This window comes from Microtus pennsylvanicus, chromosome X, assembly GCF_037038515.1.
Source record: "Microtus pennsylvanicus isolate mMicPen1 chromosome X, mMicPen1.hap1, whole genome shotgun sequence".
In the NCBI taxonomy this organism is placed as follows: domain Eukaryota; kingdom Metazoa; phylum Chordata; class Mammalia; order Rodentia; family Cricetidae; genus Microtus; species Microtus pennsylvanicus.
In genome coordinates this window covers 118,780,591-118,798,609 of record NC_134601.1, presented here as the reverse complement: position 1 = coordinate 118,798,609, position 18,019 = coordinate 118,780,591, and the positions used below count along the sequence as shown (strand labels likewise).

Sequence of the window (18,019 nt, the reverse complement as noted above, 5' to 3'; positions counted from 1 at the left end):
TTTAAATACACTGGCTATGTTTCCAAGTGTGTGGACTTGTCCACACATCAAATCCAAATCACAAAGAAAATAGAATCTTTTCATTTCAGTTAATTACCCTATTTATTGAAGAATCACTTACTTTCTGAGATTATTTCTGCGAGTTTACTTATTTCCCCAATTTTATATTTATCTTCAGGGTGAACATGACATCCTCCTGATAATTGCATCTGGATTCTGACTAAAAATATGACAATTCTCAGTTCGTATTTAAAATGATACTTTTATGTTTTTCATAATAATGAAAACAGTAGCAGCAGAAACTGCTAGACTAACTGGAAACGGTAGAGGAGATTAACTTTGTTCTCAGACAGTAGACATGGCTGGAACTAATTACATTAACTGTTATGTAATCACAACATTTAAGTATTCTGAAAAATATTCTACCTGGCTTACGAATTTTAGATGTTCATCCTATCAACATACAGATGAAAAGAACTAAAGTAATTATTGTTTAATACTTTTACATTTACTTTTTTTATATTTCTGACTGTATTTGTTATTTCTATTCAACCAGGTATATAAATTGTGTCTGTTCTATATATAAGTCCAAAAAAAAGCAACTACCAGTTTTAAATGTTTTACATTGGATTGGACTTCTGTATATTGTATACAAATTTTGTATATTGATACAAATTTGAGATTAATTTTGTTAAAACATACTTACATACTTTTCTAATTTTGTTCAAGGTGTTGTACCTATATAACTCATTTAACAATGTAATGCAAATTTCTGGTTTTTGAGAGCTATTATTATTACCAACTATTTAGGATAATAAGGAAATGCAGATTAATATTTAGTTACCTATTATAATCACACCTGTAGTCATATTAGGTATGTTTTCAAATCAAATAAAGATATATTTTAGATAGCATGCCATCTTCAAACACTTCAGAAATCTACAGAATATGGCCTTTAAGATGTTTTAACAACATAAGCTATTTTTTTTAAATATTTACTTATTTTGTATACGATATTCTGTCTGCATGTATGCCTGATGGCCAGAAGAGGGCACCAGACCTCATTACAGATGGTTGTGAGCCACCATGTGGTTGCTGGGAATTGAACTCAAGATTTTTGGAAGAGCAGGCAATGCTCTTAACGGCTGAGCCATCTCTCCAGCCCCATAAGCTATTTTTATGACAATGAGGCATGTCTACTCCTGGCATCACTGTAGATAATGGGCGTCAAAGAATCTTCATATGGAGTTTACTTTCTTTGTGGCAAAAGTAAGCCACTGAGAAACAAAATGCCCTTGCCTTGACCGCTGACAGTATGCTGTTCTAATTGGAAAAGCATAATTGGACACAAAAAAGTGACTACTGAACATTGTCAAGACAAGGATTCACAGAAAAGTCTGTCAGAAAGCTAGGCCTGCAGGCTGAAGATGAAGGCCCCAACATCAGAGAGGAACTTTGAGTGACTGTCCATACAGCCAGCTGTTTCTGTCATTTCTCACATTATTTGGAAATCACTTGCTCGTACTTCCTGCTTACTCAGTTAATATTATTTCCTTTTTCTGAAGATGTTGAAGACTAGATAGTTGTGGTTTTCTTTATTTACCAGATGCAGAAAGAAATTATGATAGCAAGTAAACTAGGTACAAGACTTTGAACTCACCAAGATAGGATAGATACGGAGTATTTTATCTGAATTTGTCAAATGCAAATGGACTAGACATTGCTGATTATATTCCTTGTATATAATCATTGTGCTTATTGTATATACTTTTACTTATATTAGTATAGCCTTTTTATTTTAGACAAAAAGGGGAAATGTAATGATATTTCATTTGTATTTTATTAAATAAAGCTTGCCTAGAGATCAGAGAGTAAAACAGCTGCCTTGGTCAGCTTTACAGACCAGGCAGTGGTGACACACACATTTAATCCTAGTAGCCACACTAGTTTGCCATAAAAACAAGAGAGTAGTGGTGCCTGCCTTTAATCGCAGCACTAGAGAGGAATATAAGACAGGAGAAGACAGCTCTCAGTCATTCTCATTTTGAGGATTTCTGGAAGCAGGATTGCCATTTCAGATTAAGGTAGAAGTAAGAGTTGGTGGCTGGGTATTTAGCTTTTCTGACCTTCAGGTTAAACCCCAATATCTGTCTCTGGGCTCTTATTAATCATGCTACATGCAGAACTCTGAGAAAACTGCAACAGAGATGTTCTGAGATGTTGGATCATTTGGGCCATCCATTTTTATTGGTGTCTGGTTCCATTTTTCTGAAAATACATAAACTTTTAAAGGTAACTTACATATCTGTATTAATACAAGCATAGACTGTATGTTGTATACAGGGTAGCCAAAAATTGATTTTTTTTGTTTTGTTTGAGCAGGCAAAATGTATGTTACAATTTTTGTGGGATTTTTTGTTTTGATTTGTTTTGTTTTGTTTTGTTGGTTGGTTTGAAACAGGGTTTCTTTGTGTAACAGCCCTGGCTGTCCTGGAACTCACTTTGTAAATAGACCAGGCTGGCCTTGAATTTACAGAGATCCACCTGTCTCTACCTCCCAAATGTTGGAATTAAAGGCATGTGCCACCACCACCAACATCTTGTAGTTTTTCTAGATTTCTTTCTTTATGTCTGTAGTCAACATTTTCAAGGGGTCTTCCCTGATAAAACCTGTTCTCTATCAATCTGGAATGAATTCACAGTGTATTACTTCCTGTAGAAATAAAAGTATAACCTTTTTCTCAAAGTAACACATCATTTGGATTCCATTTTGAAGTCAAGACATTTTTCATACTCCAATGCATTTTATCAGCTATTGTTCTTTCATTAGCAATGAGAAAATCTAAAGAAAACACAATGACATACAAAATCCAGATGTTGTGAATTTTCCATCTGTAGGTGCCTTATTGGTGTGGGAGAATTGTCTGTATTCTGTCAATCATATTTTAAATAAATGCTAATTGGCCGATAGCCAGGCAGGAAGTATAGGCAGGAAAACCAGACAGGAAGTAGAAGCAGAGCAATGAGAACGGGAGAATTCTAGGAAGGAGGAAGCCCATTCCTACCAGTCCTGCCCAGACCACAGAAGAAGCAGGATGTGACCTACCCCGCTGAAAAAGGTACTGACCCATGTGGCTAACATAGATAAGGATAATGGGTTGATATAAGTTAAAAGAGTTAATAAGAAGCCTGAGCTAATGGGACAATCCATTTATAATTAATATAGATCTCTATGTAATTTCTTTGAGGGTTACCAGCTATGGGAACTTGGCAAGACAGAAACCCCAACAAACCTGGCTTGTCATGTTACAGAATGGTGCCCACATGGATACCTGCATCCACAGAAAGCCTGAGAAAGCTTGGAAAAGAATAGAGTAAAGCATGTTTTCTTGGTAGCAGCAATTTCTCAGGTCTGCTCTGCTTGCTAGAGGTAAGCAAGTGTTCTCATCTAAGAGAGGCTTTCTGACTCAGCTTTAGCTGCAAAACCTTGCAGGTCTTTTAAGAGGTCCTACCATGAGACACTTAAACAGTGTTGATGAAAAGCTGACATGCTTTTTGGTTTTCAGCCATATCAGGAAAAAAGCTGCATTGTTTTAAAATGCTGGCTTTCTGGGCCATCCTGCCAAGGCAAACTCTGACTCTTTCAGACAGACAGTCTGACTACATATCATTTGAGTGTGGTTTGTGAGCAGAATGCTGCAGCTTGCTTGCTGGCAAGGACATTGAAACACCATAGAATTGTGGCAATAAACATGGCTACAGCCGATACCTCCACCATGAGGCTGGAATCGCAAAAAGCTAAGGAATGGGCTGGATCCGGCCATCAAAGCCACAGCTTTAATCCTACCTATATTGCTTGGCAAATTAAAGACTCATGTGGTCAGAAAAAGAGAGATATACAGTAAAGAGAGATTCAAAAACAAAGAAAACCTCTAAATGGTTTACAGTGTGTTAAAAATATATGCAGGCTTAAAAAAAGTTTAAAGTCCTTAAAATAAAAAAGAAAGAGAGCATTTTGGTGTGGTGGTACACATCTTTAATCCCAACACTTGGTAGGCAGAGACAGACAGATGTCTGTGAGTTCAAGGTGTTGTACCACACACCTTTAATCCCAGCACTGGGGAGGCAGAGACAGGCAGACCTCTGTGAGTTCAAGGACAGCCTGGTTTACAGAGGGAGTTCCAGGAAAAATATACACAGAGAACCTGTCTCAAAAAGCCAAAAGTTAAAAGTAAAAATAAAAGAAATAGTGGTTAAAATAAAGTCACATAAAGATGAAAAATACACAAAGAATCTTGGTACTGTATGTTATTATGCTCGCTTTGAATTGTTTGAATGCTGAGGAAGGAGCAACAGCTGCTAAAGGATATTTGCATATAAATGCTGCTTAATTAATCCATGCTAGGTATTTTGAAAATACTTTGACTTCAAAATTGAACTCAAAAGGTATGTTACTTTGGAGAAGAGATTGTGCTTTTGTTTCTACAAGAAATGAGAAGCTGTAGATGCATTCTTAGTTAAGAAAAATCAGGTTTGATCAAGGAAGACCACCTGAGAAATCTCCGGCAGGAACAGATAGCCTAGATGTCTGAGTTCTACATCCAGAACAGATTCAAGATGCTGCCTGAGATGATCAAGACTCACAGGATACTCCAATCAGGACTTATTCATAATTCTAAATTTTGTTTAGGTTCCCATAAGATTATCAGCACCCCTAACCAGCCGGAAGTAGCCTGGAAAACTATGCCCACATTCCCAAAAAATGGACTATAGATATTTTCCTTTGTTTAAAAAAAAAGAGGAGGAAGTGGTATGGGAGAATTGTCTGAATTCTGTTAATCATATTTTAAGTAAACACTGACTGGCCCATAGCCAGGCAGGAAGTATAGGTGGGAAAACCAGACAGGAAATATAGGCGGGGCGATGATAACAGGAGAATCTAGGAATTCGAGGATGAATGGCTCTGTGATTTCCCCCAGGCCTGGGTGGAAACCACAGGTATGGGGCTGTCAAGCAATCAGCCTCCCCTGATAATAGAATTAAAACCATGGGCCATGCCAGTTTCCATAAAACAGTACCCCATGAGCCATGAGGCCCGAGAAGGAATCAGGCCCCACATTCAGAGACTTTTTTCATTGGGCATTCTAAAAGTCTGCCGTTCCCCTTGGAACACCCCACTCCTCCTGGTAAAAAAGCCAGACACAAGGGACTACAGACTAGTCCGATATTTAAGGGAAGTTAATCACTGCACTCTAGACATTCATCCTACAGTGCCCAGCCCCTATAATCTCTTAAGTACCCTGCTTCCGACCCATGTATGGTACTCAGTACTTGATTTAAAAGACACTTTTTTCTGAGACTTAGCCCTCAGAGCCAGCCATTGTTTGGCTTTGAATGGAAGGATCCCAGTTCAGGAGTTTCTGGTCAGCTCACCTGGACGAGACTACCCTAGGGATTCAAGAATTCGCCAACCCTGTTGGATGAGGCCCTGCACCAGGATCTGGCCAGTTTTCACACCACCAATCCAGAGGTATCTTACTCCAATATGTAGATGACCTCCTGCTGGCCGCAGAGACAGAGCAGGAATGCCTCTGAGAGACTTGAGCCCTACTCACCAGATTAGGTGAACTGAGCTACAGGGTATCTTACAAAAAGGCACAGATCTGCAAGAAGCAAGTAGCCTACATGGGGTACTCTTGGAGGACAGACAGACATGGTTAACAGACAGTCAGAAGCAGGCCATGGCATGAGAAGTCCAAGAGTTTCTGGGAACTGCTGGTTTCTGTAGCTTATGGATACCAGGTTTTGCTGAACTGGCGGCCCCACTGTATCCACCTACCAAAGCCAACACCCCTTTCTCCTGAGGAGAGGACCAACAACAGGCTTTTGATAAAATAAAAAGAGCCCTTCTTTTGGCCCCTGCTTTGAGTCTCCCTGATGTCACCAAACCATTCACCTTATACATAGATGAGTGTTGTACGAGGAGCGGGCTGCATCCAGCCTCCAAGCTAGCTTAGCCCCGAAATAACCACACAGAAATTGTATTAATTAAATTACTGCCTGGTCCATTAGCTCTAGCCTCTTATTGGCTAACTCTCATATCTTGATTAACCCATCTCCATTAATGTGTATCACCACTTAACTGTGGCTTACCAGCATGAGTCTAACCAGCATCTGTCTCGGGCAGGAGAATCATGGCATCTGCCACACCGCCCTTCTTCCTAGCACTCTGTTCTGTCTATTCTGCCCACTTAAGGGCTGCTCTATCAAAAGGCCAAGGCATTCTCTGTATTCAACCAATTAAAGCAACACACAAACAGAAGAATCTTCTACACCATTTCCCCTTTTTCTGTTTAAACAAAAAGAAAGGCTTTCACTTTAACCTAGTAAAATTACATATAACAAAACCGTTATCAAGCAAGAATTACAGTTACATATAACAAAAATTTATATCTATTTTATCTTTTATCTTATATCTATTTTATCTTTTATCATAACAATGGAAAACTATTACTATCTTTCTATTCTTCAACTCCATCAAAGACTCCAGAAGGATATAATATTACCTAAGTAAACAAGAAGTAAGCAACTTTCAAAACTCTAGAAATGACAGAGACATCTTGCTACCTGGACAGTCACCCAAAGTTCTTTGGTACTGTTGGGGCATCCATCTTCAGCCTTCAGGCCCATATTATCCAGCAGACATTTCCATGAAGCAGGAAATTTTAAAGGCAGTTCAGTCACTTTCTTCTGTGACCTGCAGAATGTCTTGCAGACTCTTTCATGAAACAGGAACCTCCCCAAAATCATCTCAACTTTAGGCAAGTTCAGCAGTCCTTTCTCTGCAGGTTCTTCCTGTCCAGTTTATGCATCAGTCTAGGCAAGAGCAGTTTCTTGCCCAAATGGATAACCATAAGGAGCCTCTTCAATGCCCATCTTCCACTTGAAGTAGATTGGTGCTTCCAGGAGCAGATGTGTCTCATTGTCATAAAAAGCCCTAAGTTATTAAAACATTAAATGCCATATTCTGTAGTCTTTGAAAGATATGAAAAATGCCTATCTAACTGAAATATATCTCTATATATCTAGAAAATCTAACTAACATGACTACAAGCTTGACTATTATCGATGATTGTCCATTAACAACCTATATTTCCTAATTATACATTACATTTTTAAATGAACAACACAATCACAATACCTTAATCAAGATCAGGAATATGCATATAAAAAACTTGACCTTAAATTAGTATCAGTAAACCAAGATTCATATCAATGCAAATTATTCATATCATTATCATATCCCCCTTTAAATGTAAAAGAACATTTATAAACAATATTTGAGAATATGGGCGTAGTTTTTTCTCTCCAAACTGCTTTGTGGTGTATGGGGATTCTGGGACCCTGGAAAAAGCCAGTGGCCTACATCTCTAAAAAGATGGACAATGTGGTAACAGGATGGCCCCTTGCCTCCGTATGGGAGCCGCAGTAGCTACCCTGGTCAAAGATGCAGATAAGTTGACCCTGGGCCAACCACTGACTATAATAGCACCCCATGCTTTAGAGACTGTAATTCGCCAACCCCATGGTAGATGGGTCTCAAATGCCCGCATAACCCACTACCAGTCACTATTGCTCAACCCCGAAAGTATCACTTTTGGGAATGTGATGTTGCTGAACCCCACCACCTTGCTCCTCAATTCGAAATCCACTGTTTGGGTACCTCATGAGTGCCACCAGATATTGGCTGAATACCACAGAACCAGGGAGGATTTGATTGATTGCTGGCTTCCTGATGCAGATTATAGCTGGTTCACAGATGGCAGCAGCTTCCTCAAAGAAGGTGAGTGAAAGACAGGGGCAGTGGTGGTAGATGGACAGAATACCATATGGGCATGCGCATTGCCCCCAGGAACCTCAGTTAAAAAGGCAGAATTAATAGCCCTTATCACGGCCTTAGAGCTAGCAAAAAGACAAAAAGTAAACAACTATACAGACAGCCGTTATGCATTTGCAATGGCCCATGTCCATTGGGAAATTTATAGAAGAAGGGACTGCTAACTTCTGTTGGAAAATAGATTAAAAATAAGACTGAAATCTTGGCACTATTAAGGGCCCTCTTCCTACCCAAGAAGGTGAGCATTATTCATTGCTCAGGACATCAGAAGAGTGATGATCCTATTGCCAAGGGAAACTAGATGGCAAATGAGATGGTTAAAAAGGTCTCGCTGAACTCAGAAATATTACCCCTGGCAGAGGCACCCCACCTTCCACAGAAAATTATTTCCAATATTCTGCCCAGGATCTAGAGACTATCCAGAAACTTAATGCGGACTTTGATGAACAACAAAAAGCTTGGAAATATGAGGACAAAACCGTGTGACCCAAGAAAGATGCCCTTGAGCTCGTCACCCAAATGTATCAATGGACTCATTTAGGACACAAAAAGATTAAATCTCTAATAAAAAAAAAGACAGATTTTTATATTCCAGGCCTTAACTCTCTCATACAGCAGGTGATGTCAACTTGTGTCCCCTGTGCCAAGGTAAATGCAGGGCGTCAGAATGCCCCGGAGGGCATAAGAATAAGGGGAGACCGACCTGGTACACATTGGGAAGTGGACTTTCACCAAATTAAAACCAGGAAAATATGGTAATAAATATCTCCTAGGTTTTTTTGGTTTTTGTTTTTTGGTTTTTTTTGTTTGTTTGTTTGTTTTTGGTTTTTCGAGACAGGGTTTCTTTGTGGTTTTGGAGCCTGTCCTGGAACTAGCTCTTGTAGACCAGGCTGGTCTCGAACTCACAGAGATCCGCCTGCCTCTGCCTCCCGAGTGCTGGGATTAAAGGCGTGCGCCACCGCCACCCGGCTTCTCCTAGTTTTTATAGACACCTTCTCCAGTTGGACAGAAACTTTTCCCACCAAACAAGAAACGGCTCAAATGGTGGTGAAGAAGATACTAGAAGATATTTTTCCTCAGTTTGGCCTGCCCAAGGTAATCGGGTCCAATAAAGTCCCAGTCTTTGTCTCCCAGGTAAATCAGGGTGTGGCCAAGACACTGGGGATTAATTGGAAATTACATTGTGCATACAGACCCCAGAGTTCAGGACATGTAAAAAGAATAAATAGAACCATAAAAGAGACCCTGATCAAATTAGCTTGAAAATTGGCACTAGAGACAGGGTATAGCTCCTTCCCTTAGCCCTGTTCTGAGTGTGGAACACCCTGTCTCAGCTTGGACTTACCCCCTATGAGATCCTATATGGGGGCCTCCCCCATTGGCCTCCTTTAGGGCCCCTCCTGACCCTACTACTCACAAACCTGATTTGCAGATGCAGCTAAAAGCCCTTCAGATCGTCCAAGCCCAGGTGTGGAAGCCCTTGGCTCCTGCCTACCAGCCCGGGCACCCAGAGATCTCGCACCTGTTCCAGGTTGGCGATTCTATGTATGTTCGGAGACATCTGTCCCAGAACCTTGAACTTCGCTGGAAGGGACCCTACACCATGCTTCTTACGACACCTACTGCCCTCAAAGTGGATGGTATTGCAGCCTGGATCCATGCGTCTCACGTCAAGCCGGCACCTCCACAGGACGACCCAGGACCTTCCAAATGGAAGCTTCAGCATACCCAAAATCCTCTAAAATTGAGATTAGTCAAGGAAGCCTGATCCTACCAGGCTTGCTGTTCTTTGCCCTGATGTTTCCTTCCACATATAGTACTAAAAACCCCCATACACCTCAGGACTTAACCTGAACCCTGACTAACTTTGAGACTGGGCAAGCCTTAAGGCTAGCCGCTGGAGTTCATCCCCTAGATACCTGGTTTCCCCAGCTAACTTTTGCCCTGTGTGTTTTAGCAAAAGACTCTTGGGAGAATACTGAACAAACCCCCATAAACTCTTATCCTGCATGCAGATATTCTGAATGGTATATTTGTCGGGGGGAGGGGGGGTAGGTAAGCGAACTCGACAGTGTGGGGGGGCCTGAAGTGCTTTATTGTGCTGCCTAGGGATGTGAAACCAGTGTCAGTGTCTCCTGGTTGGGGGTTAGCAAAAAGGACTTAGTCTCTTTCACCCGTACCACACCAGGAGAGTCTAAAATCACAATCACCTTCACTGAGGAGGGAAAAAGAGCTAACTGGTTAACAGGCAATACTTGGGGATTACGGGTGTATGATCCAGGAAGGGAAGATATAGGGATTCTGTTCACCCTGTGAGTTGTTGTAACACCTCTCATGACCATAACATTAGGGCCCAACCCGGTATTGCCTGACCAGGGCCAGCTAGCCCCGGCCAGGGTAGCTCCCCTTGCCAGGGCCATGGATCCCACTCCAAGTCCTAAAAATCCTTCTGCTATCCCTGCTTCACTGCTGGCGCTCTCTAATACAGGCCAGTGACTGTTTAATCTAATAGTGGGAGCCTTTTCATTGTTAAATAATACTGACCCGAACATGACACAATCTTGCTGGCTGTGCCTATCATCAGGACCCTCATACTATGAAGGGATTGCAACATCTGGGGGTTTCAACAACACAACTAGCCAGGATGGCTGTGCTTGGGGAAATAGTCATAAGCTAACTCTTACAGAGGTTACAGGTGCAGGGACATGCTTGGGAAATCCACCAGCTACTTGCAAACATTTATGTAATGAGACCCTTAAGAGCCCTAAAACTTCTAAAACTAGATACCTGATCCCTGATTCAGATAAATGGTGGGCTTGTAGTACAGGCTTGACACCTTGCATGGCGACATCGGTTTTTGATGGTAACAAAGACTACTGTGTGCTTGTTCTACTGGTACCTAGGGTCTTTTATCATCCCACTGACACATTTGAGGATGAATTTGACAGGCACCCGAGCCACTATTGGTGAAAGCCTATCTCTCTGACTCTAGCAGTAATCTTAGGCTTTGGGGTGGCAGCTGGTGTCGGCACTGGTGCTACTGCTCTGGTGCAGGCTTCCAAATTCCCCAGAACTTTGAGGAATTAAGAACAGCTATAAATGAGGACTTAAGGGCTCTAGAACAATCTATCACCAAGCTTGAAGTTTCAATAACCTCACTTTCCAATGTAGTGTTACAAAATAGGTGTGGTTCAGTCTTGCTATTTCTTCAATAAGTACTCTGTGCTGCCCTAAGAGAGTAATGTTGTTTCTACGTAGATCACTCTGGGGTAATTAAGGATTCGATTGCTAAGCTCGGAGACAGGTTAGACAAGAGACAGAGAGACAGGGAGGCACAACAAGGTTGGTTTGAAGGCTGGTTCAATGGCTCCCCCTGGTTCATGACACTCATTTCTACCATCACTGGTCCCTTGATCATTCTGTTACTCATCTTAACCTTTGGGCTCTGTATCTTCAGTTGACTCCTGATGTTCATTTGCGAGTGACCTAGCAATACTCAAGCTTTGGTGTTGACCCAGCAATATCGTGCTCTTAGGGAAAATCCCTAAGAATCCCAAGATTGGGATTCAATCAAGTCAGAGGGAGGGATGAAAGACTTTGGGGCACCTCAGCATTACTGCACCCCCCTTCCTGGGAACCAGAACCCTGGGAACCAACCACGCGTGCACTGGAGCTTTGAGTACTTTCCTTCCCCTTTTGTAGTTTTTCTTCAATAGACCCAGACTCTGGAACTGGGGTGAGATGACCTGCAGATGACCTGCAAGTGTTCCTTCTTGTTCAACCAACCCAGCAACTGCCATAACATTGATCAATTAGAGTTAGCTGACCATTGAATGAACTAGTCAAAATAGTTGACAAATGATTTCTGGACTCTCCCTTTTGATTCTGTACCACCCCCTTGATTCTGTGGTTTTCTCCTGTAATAGACAAAGCAAGGGTCCTTCTCCTCTTGAGGCTGAGGGACCTCTGCCATGGCAGCAAAATAAAAATTCCTCTTGCTATTGCATCAACCACGCTGAGAGTGTCTCTTGAGGCGACCTCCTCCTTGGTGGGGCTTTAGGGCCCAACAGAGGTAGCAGCGGGAGTCATGTTTTCCTCCCCAGCTCTGGGAAGTTGTTGGGTCCCCATTGTGACTGAGTAGTACACTGCCCACTGCTCATAAAGCCTGTTTAAGTGTTTGGTAGCTAGGCCTCTTAAAAGAATCCTACGGGGCTGGAGAGATGGCTCAGCGGTTAAGAGCATTGCCTGCTCTTCCAAAGGTCCTGAGTTCAGTTCCCAGCAACCACATGGTGGCCTGCAGGCAGACACAATACTGTATACATAATAAATAAATAAATCTTTAAAAAAAAAGAATTCTGCATGTGTTTGACACTAGCACCAAGCCAAGGAAGCTTCCACTTAAAGGAGCTGTACCTTTGTTTGTTGCTAGTATTGAGCCTATCCAAGAGAAGACTGTTATCAGGAAGCTGCATTTGTCTCCGTTTTTTGTGTGCTTAGAATCTTTTCTAAGCTTTCTCAGGTCTTATGTGGATTTCGGTGACAGACATTTGGGTGCCATATATAGGCAGAGTTTCTCTGTGTCCCGTAAACTGCTCCCAAATAACCAGGTTGAGACTTATTATTAATTATAAATGCTCAGCTAATAGCTTAGGATTGTTACTAACTAACACATTTTAAATTAACTCATTTTTTTTTTTGAGATAGGGTTCCTCTGTGTAGCTTTGGAGCCTGTCCTGGAACTCACTCTGTAGACCAGGATGGCTTCAGAATCACAGAGATCCCCCAGCTTCTGCCTCCCAAGTACTGGAATTAAAGGCATGCGCCACCACGCGGCCATGTTTCTTATCAACACTCTGCATCATTCATAGATACCTTTTTTCAGTATGACAAGTTCATTTCCTGCTCTCCACATCTCTTCCCAATTTTGAGAGATCTTTTCTCTCCTTCACACTCTCTTTTTCTGCAAGTCTCACATAATTCTTACCTGTCTATTGGCCAGTCATCTCTATTTTAACCCAATCACAGTGACACATATTCATACAATGTAAAGGAATATTCCATACACTGGCAACATGCCACACCAGATGGCCAGCTAGAGTCTGAGCTTGGGAATATGTTTATGAATTCCTTGCCAGTTTTCCTTGTTTAACATATTGTTACAGAAAATACAAGAACAAAAAAGTAAACATAATCTAAGTATAGTAGTATACACCTTTAATCCCAACAATAGGGAGTCAGAGACAGGTAGATCTTTGTGAGTTTGAGATCATCCTGGTCCATATAGTGAATTTCAGGACAACTAGAGCTACATGGTGAGACCTTGTATCAGAAAAAAGAAGATATAACACCAGGTGGTGATGGCACACACCTTTAGTCCCAGCATTTGTGAGGCAGAGGCAGGCAGATCTCTGGTGACTTCCAGGCCAGCCTGGTCTACAGAACAAGTTCCAGGACAGGTTCCAAAGCTACAGAGAAACCCTGACTGGAAAAACCCAAGAAAGGAGAAATAAAATTAAAATCAGTCAGCATTAACAATTACAAGCCCAAGGACAGGCTTGTTTATTTATATCCCCAAACATTTCCCCACTTCTGGTACTCATTTTTTTAAAGATTTATTTTATTCTTATGTATATGTGTGTTTTACCTGCCTTTTTGTGCACCACATACCTGCCAGGTACCTGTGGAGTCGAGAAGAGAGTGTCAGATCCCCTGAGACCGGATTTGCAGATAGTCATGAGCTAACACATGAGTGCTAGGAATCAAACCTGGGTCCTCTTAACTATTAAGTCATATCTCTAGCTCTTCTGCTATTAATTTGAAGCAATTTATGACCATGTTTCCATCTTGTTCTTCAATATTGCAATATGACTCTCTAAAGTAAAAGAACTTCTTTAAAAAACTATACCTACAACCACATAATAATACCATTACCACAATTTTTAAAAGGCAGGGCAGGGTGGCACATGCCTTTAATCCCAGCATTTGCAAGGCAGAGGCAGGCAGATCTATAAGAGGAGGCCAGTCTGGTCTACAGAGTAGGTTTCAGGACAGCCAGGGCTCCACAGAGAAACTCTATATCAAACAAAGAAAAGAAAAAAAGAAAAGACAAATACTGCAGGATTACACTAATTTCCCCTCCTTCATGGACTGAGGTGTGAACCTAGGGCCTCCTTCCTGGTAGGCAAGAGATCTATTATCCTAACATTGGCAGTACCCCAGCCCTGAATATAAGTATCTACAGCAGGCAGTTTCACAGAGATTAAATAAAATGTTTGGTAGAAGCTTATATGAAGAGAATGGAACTTGTATAAGAATTTCAGCTTGCAGGATGAAAAATTATGGAGACAAGTTGCAAAGTAATATGAATGTGCTTAATACTATTGAATTGCTGACTTCAAAAAGATTGATGGTAAATTTCAAATTTTGACTACAATTTAAATAGAATCTCACAATTCCTTAACCTCGTCAGCTCTCTTAGGTCCAAATTGCCATCTATATAAGTATCATAATCTTTTTAAATTTGTTTGCAGAATCGGTATTCAAATAAAATGCACAACTGTGGAGTGTTGGTGTGTAGCTCAGTTGGTAGAACACATAGTTAGCATGAAGAAGGCACTGAATTTGAATTCCACAACCAGATAAGAAAGGCTTGGTGATCATCCAGGTGGTGATGGCATACACCTTTAATCCCAGCACTTGGGAAGCAGAGGCAAGTGGATCGCTGTGAGTTTGAGGACAGCCTGGTCTACAAGAGTGAGTTCCAGGACAGCTAGAGCTACACAGAGACCCCGGGGTTGCAAAACAAAACACAATAAAGAAAATGGGGGGGGGCTTGGCAAGTGTGGCAGACAGTTCAAGAAAAGGCCAGATTGGGCTCCTTGAGGCCCTATCTTTACAAAACAACAATGAACAAATTCACTCTATAACCCTGACTGTCTTATGTAGACAGATCTCAATCTCAGAGAGATCTGCCTGCCTCTGCCACCCAAGTGCTGAGATTAAAGTTCTCACCACACCAGGCCTTGAGACCCTGTCTTTTAAAAAAAAGAAAGTAAGAGATGCTATGAAGCTCCAGCCCAAGATGGACGCAGGTCAGACATGCTGAATCTTTCTGGGTAAGCCACCACTTCGTGGTGGTACACAGATTGTTAGAAATGGATTAGTCAAGATGTGAGAGTTAGCCAAGAAGAAGCTGAAACTAATGGGCCAGGCAGTGTTTAAATGAATACAATTTGTGTGTTGTTAAAAAAAAAAAAAAGAAAGAAAGTAAGCAAGCGCAAGTATCCAAGGGTTTTCTTTTCTTTTAATCTTCATTACATTTTATTTAGCGTATGGGGGTGGGGGCAAGCACAATCCATACTATGGTACAGCTATGAGATGACAAGTTTCAGGACTAGGTTCTTCTCTTCTATCATGTGAGTCCCGGGTCAAGGCAAGGTGGCAGGCACCTTTACGTATGAGTCATGTAATCCACCGGGGTTGGGTTTGTGTTCTGTTTCACTCATTTTTGTGCTTTGGAAAAGGGTCTCATGTAGCTCTGGCTGATGTTGAACTCAAGATCCTCTCGCCTCAGCTTCCTGGGTACTGAGAGTAAAGGTGAGTACCACGATGTGCCACTAAGTCTCTTGGTGTAGATGGCTATGTACGTTTTGCTGTGCTGGGCATGTGTTTTAACACAACTCTACCACTGAGTCACAGTCCTAGTTCTCTAAGTTGTTGTGTTAAATATTTTAAATTGTATTTATCGTGTGGGTAGTCACAGAGCATGTGTGGAGGTCGGGGGACACACAACCTTTAAGAAAGCCTTCTCTCGGGCTGGAGAGATGACTCAGAGGTTAAGAGCATTGCCTGCTCTTCCAATGGTCCTGAGTTCAAATCCCAGCAACCACATGGTGGCTCATAACCATTTGTAATGGGGTCTGGTGCCCTCTTAAATGTGTGTGGTGCAGGCATACACACAGAATATTGCATGCATAATAAATAAATATTTAAAAAACATTTTAATAAAAGTTAAAAAAAGAGAGAGCCTTCTCTCACTCTGTCACATAGGAACCAAACTTGGTGGTGTGTACTTTTACCATCTCACCCACCCACCATAAATCATTTTTATCTACAAGTACCCCACCCCAACTTCTTGCTTGTAAATTGTTTTGTTTTGTTTTTTTCTTTTTCCCTTTAGGTTTTTTTTTTTCAATTTGATATGCTTTTGACACAGTCTTATGTAGCTCAGGTTGGCCTAAAGCACTATGTACTTAAAACTGGCCTCGAACTCTTGATCTTCTTTCCTCCAGTTCCCAAATGCTGGGACTGCAGGTATGAGTCACAGCCCCTAGCTTGGGTTACTTAGGCACAGGAGGAGACTTTTTCCATTTCTAAGGGGCTGGGGGGCGTGTAACCCGGTCCCGTCCAGCTTGACTTGTAAATGCGAAGCCGACACTGCAAGACAAACAGAAAACGAGACCAGGTAGGACAAGCCCAAAAAAGATTCCTTCTAAACGCTCAGAAAGCTGGAGAAAGAGTAAAAGGGCAGATACGGGGCGGGGCTCCGCGAGGAAAGCCCTTTGGCCTTTTGCCCCTTTTTTTCTCGCGCACCGCCCCGTCGCGAGAGGGGGGCGGAGCTTAACCCGGACGTGACGCAGCGCGGTCAGCTGGGGTGGCGTCATAGAGGGTAGGCTAACGGCCGACTGGCGACGGGGCTGTCGCTGAGGCTTCCGGCCAGTCGCCCTCAGAGACCCGCGGTGTCAGGTCGCAGGGGGCGGTTAAAGGCGGCAGGGCTCTTGGGTGAGGGGGCGGCGGCAACGCGGGAAGGATGTTTCGAGGATTGAGCAGTTGGTTGGGCCTGAAGGAGCCCGAGGGGGCGGCGGCCGGAGGAGAGCCGCTCGGAGGGGACGAGCCGTCGTCAGGAGGCTCGCCCCCTGAGGAACGCTCCGAGCCGCCGGCGGAGCCCACCGAGTCCGAGCAGCAGCCTACTGGAGACCCAAAGCTCCTTCACCAGGCCAAAGGCCTTGGCAGTGAGTCCCCTCCGGGACGCGAGGGTGGGCTGGGAGGGGGCGCGGGGATGCCAGTGTGTGAGAGGGGCGTTGGTCCTCCCGAACTTGGGAGCTAGGCGACGCCGAAGCTTCCCCCAAGGAATCATGTCGTGTCCTCGAGGTGCCTAAGAATTTGTTGCTCTCTTGCTAAGTTTGTATACATAGGAAGCCCGGGCGCAGTGAAGCGAGCGGTGTGCCACTGTTTTCTGGGTTTTGACAAGCAGTTTGGCTTGTTCAGCTTGCCAGCTTTCACCTGAATCTCCACCTTCCCAGCTAGAGTTGGTTGAGAAAATGCCTTTTGTCCCAAGAAAGGACTAAAAGGTATATTGTCTCAAGTAGCTTGGTAGGTTACTCAAGCTTAAGCCATGCATGTCTTCTTTGAATTGTTTGAAACAGAGTCTCCTGTAGCTCAGGTAGACGGGTTTCGAACTCACATTGCATTGTAGGGATGACATTGATCTTCCCGCCTCTGCTTCCAGCAGGACCTTTTTCCTTGAGGTGGAAAAGAAGCTGCCATTGTCTACTATATACGAGTTTCAGTGCTAGATCTTAATGACAATAAATATCTGAGTTTCAGCTATTCACCATCCCCCAAGAGTTGGGAGAACAAAGCCAACATTTTACTGATAGTAAGCAGTACAAGTAGAATTTGAGCCAAAAAAGCTACCTGATTTCAAAGCCCATACTCTTTCCAAGTTTATAGTCTAGTTGAAGTTGAACAAAAAGTAGTCCTTGAGAATATAAACACCTACTGTGGTAGCTAATTCTGGAGGGACTTTGGTATGCTTAAATAGGCAAAGAAGGTGACTTTGGGCTGGTGGGCCCTAAACAAAAGTAAACATAAGAGAATTGCAACAAAAATGTATACTAAATTTAGCAAGTGTTTTTGTTGTTGTTGTTTTGAGACAGTGTTATATAGCCTCTGCTGGCTTCAAACTCACCATATGGCCAAGGATGGTTGTGAACTCAACACTCCTTCCTCTCTCTCCATCCTGTTGGGATCATCGCCACACATTCACTAAATGTAGAAAGTTTTAAGGGCCTATCAAATGGATTCAGGGTACCAAAGAACAGGGAAACACAGACTTCAGTA

General features: G+C 42.5%; 1 protein-coding gene across 2 annotated transcripts in view; it reads left to right on the top strand.

The window, feature by feature from the left end:
* The first annotated feature begins 16,511 nt into the window (after window positions 1–16,511).
* The window catches only part of Syap1 (synapse associated protein 1), a 28,525-nt gene continuing 27,017 nt past the window's right edge, over window positions 16,512–18,019 (top strand). Inside the window, exon 1 of one of the 2 annotated variants that reach the window (XM_075957337.1) lies at window positions 16,512–16,908. In XM_075957337.1, coding sequence (XP_075813452.1) covers window positions 16,707–16,908 — 202 coding nt within the window. In that variant the 5' untranslated portion in view covers window positions 16,512–16,706. The remainder of the gene's footprint in view (window positions 16,909–18,019) is intronic. The other variant, XM_075957338.1, reaches the window with a different exon arrangement.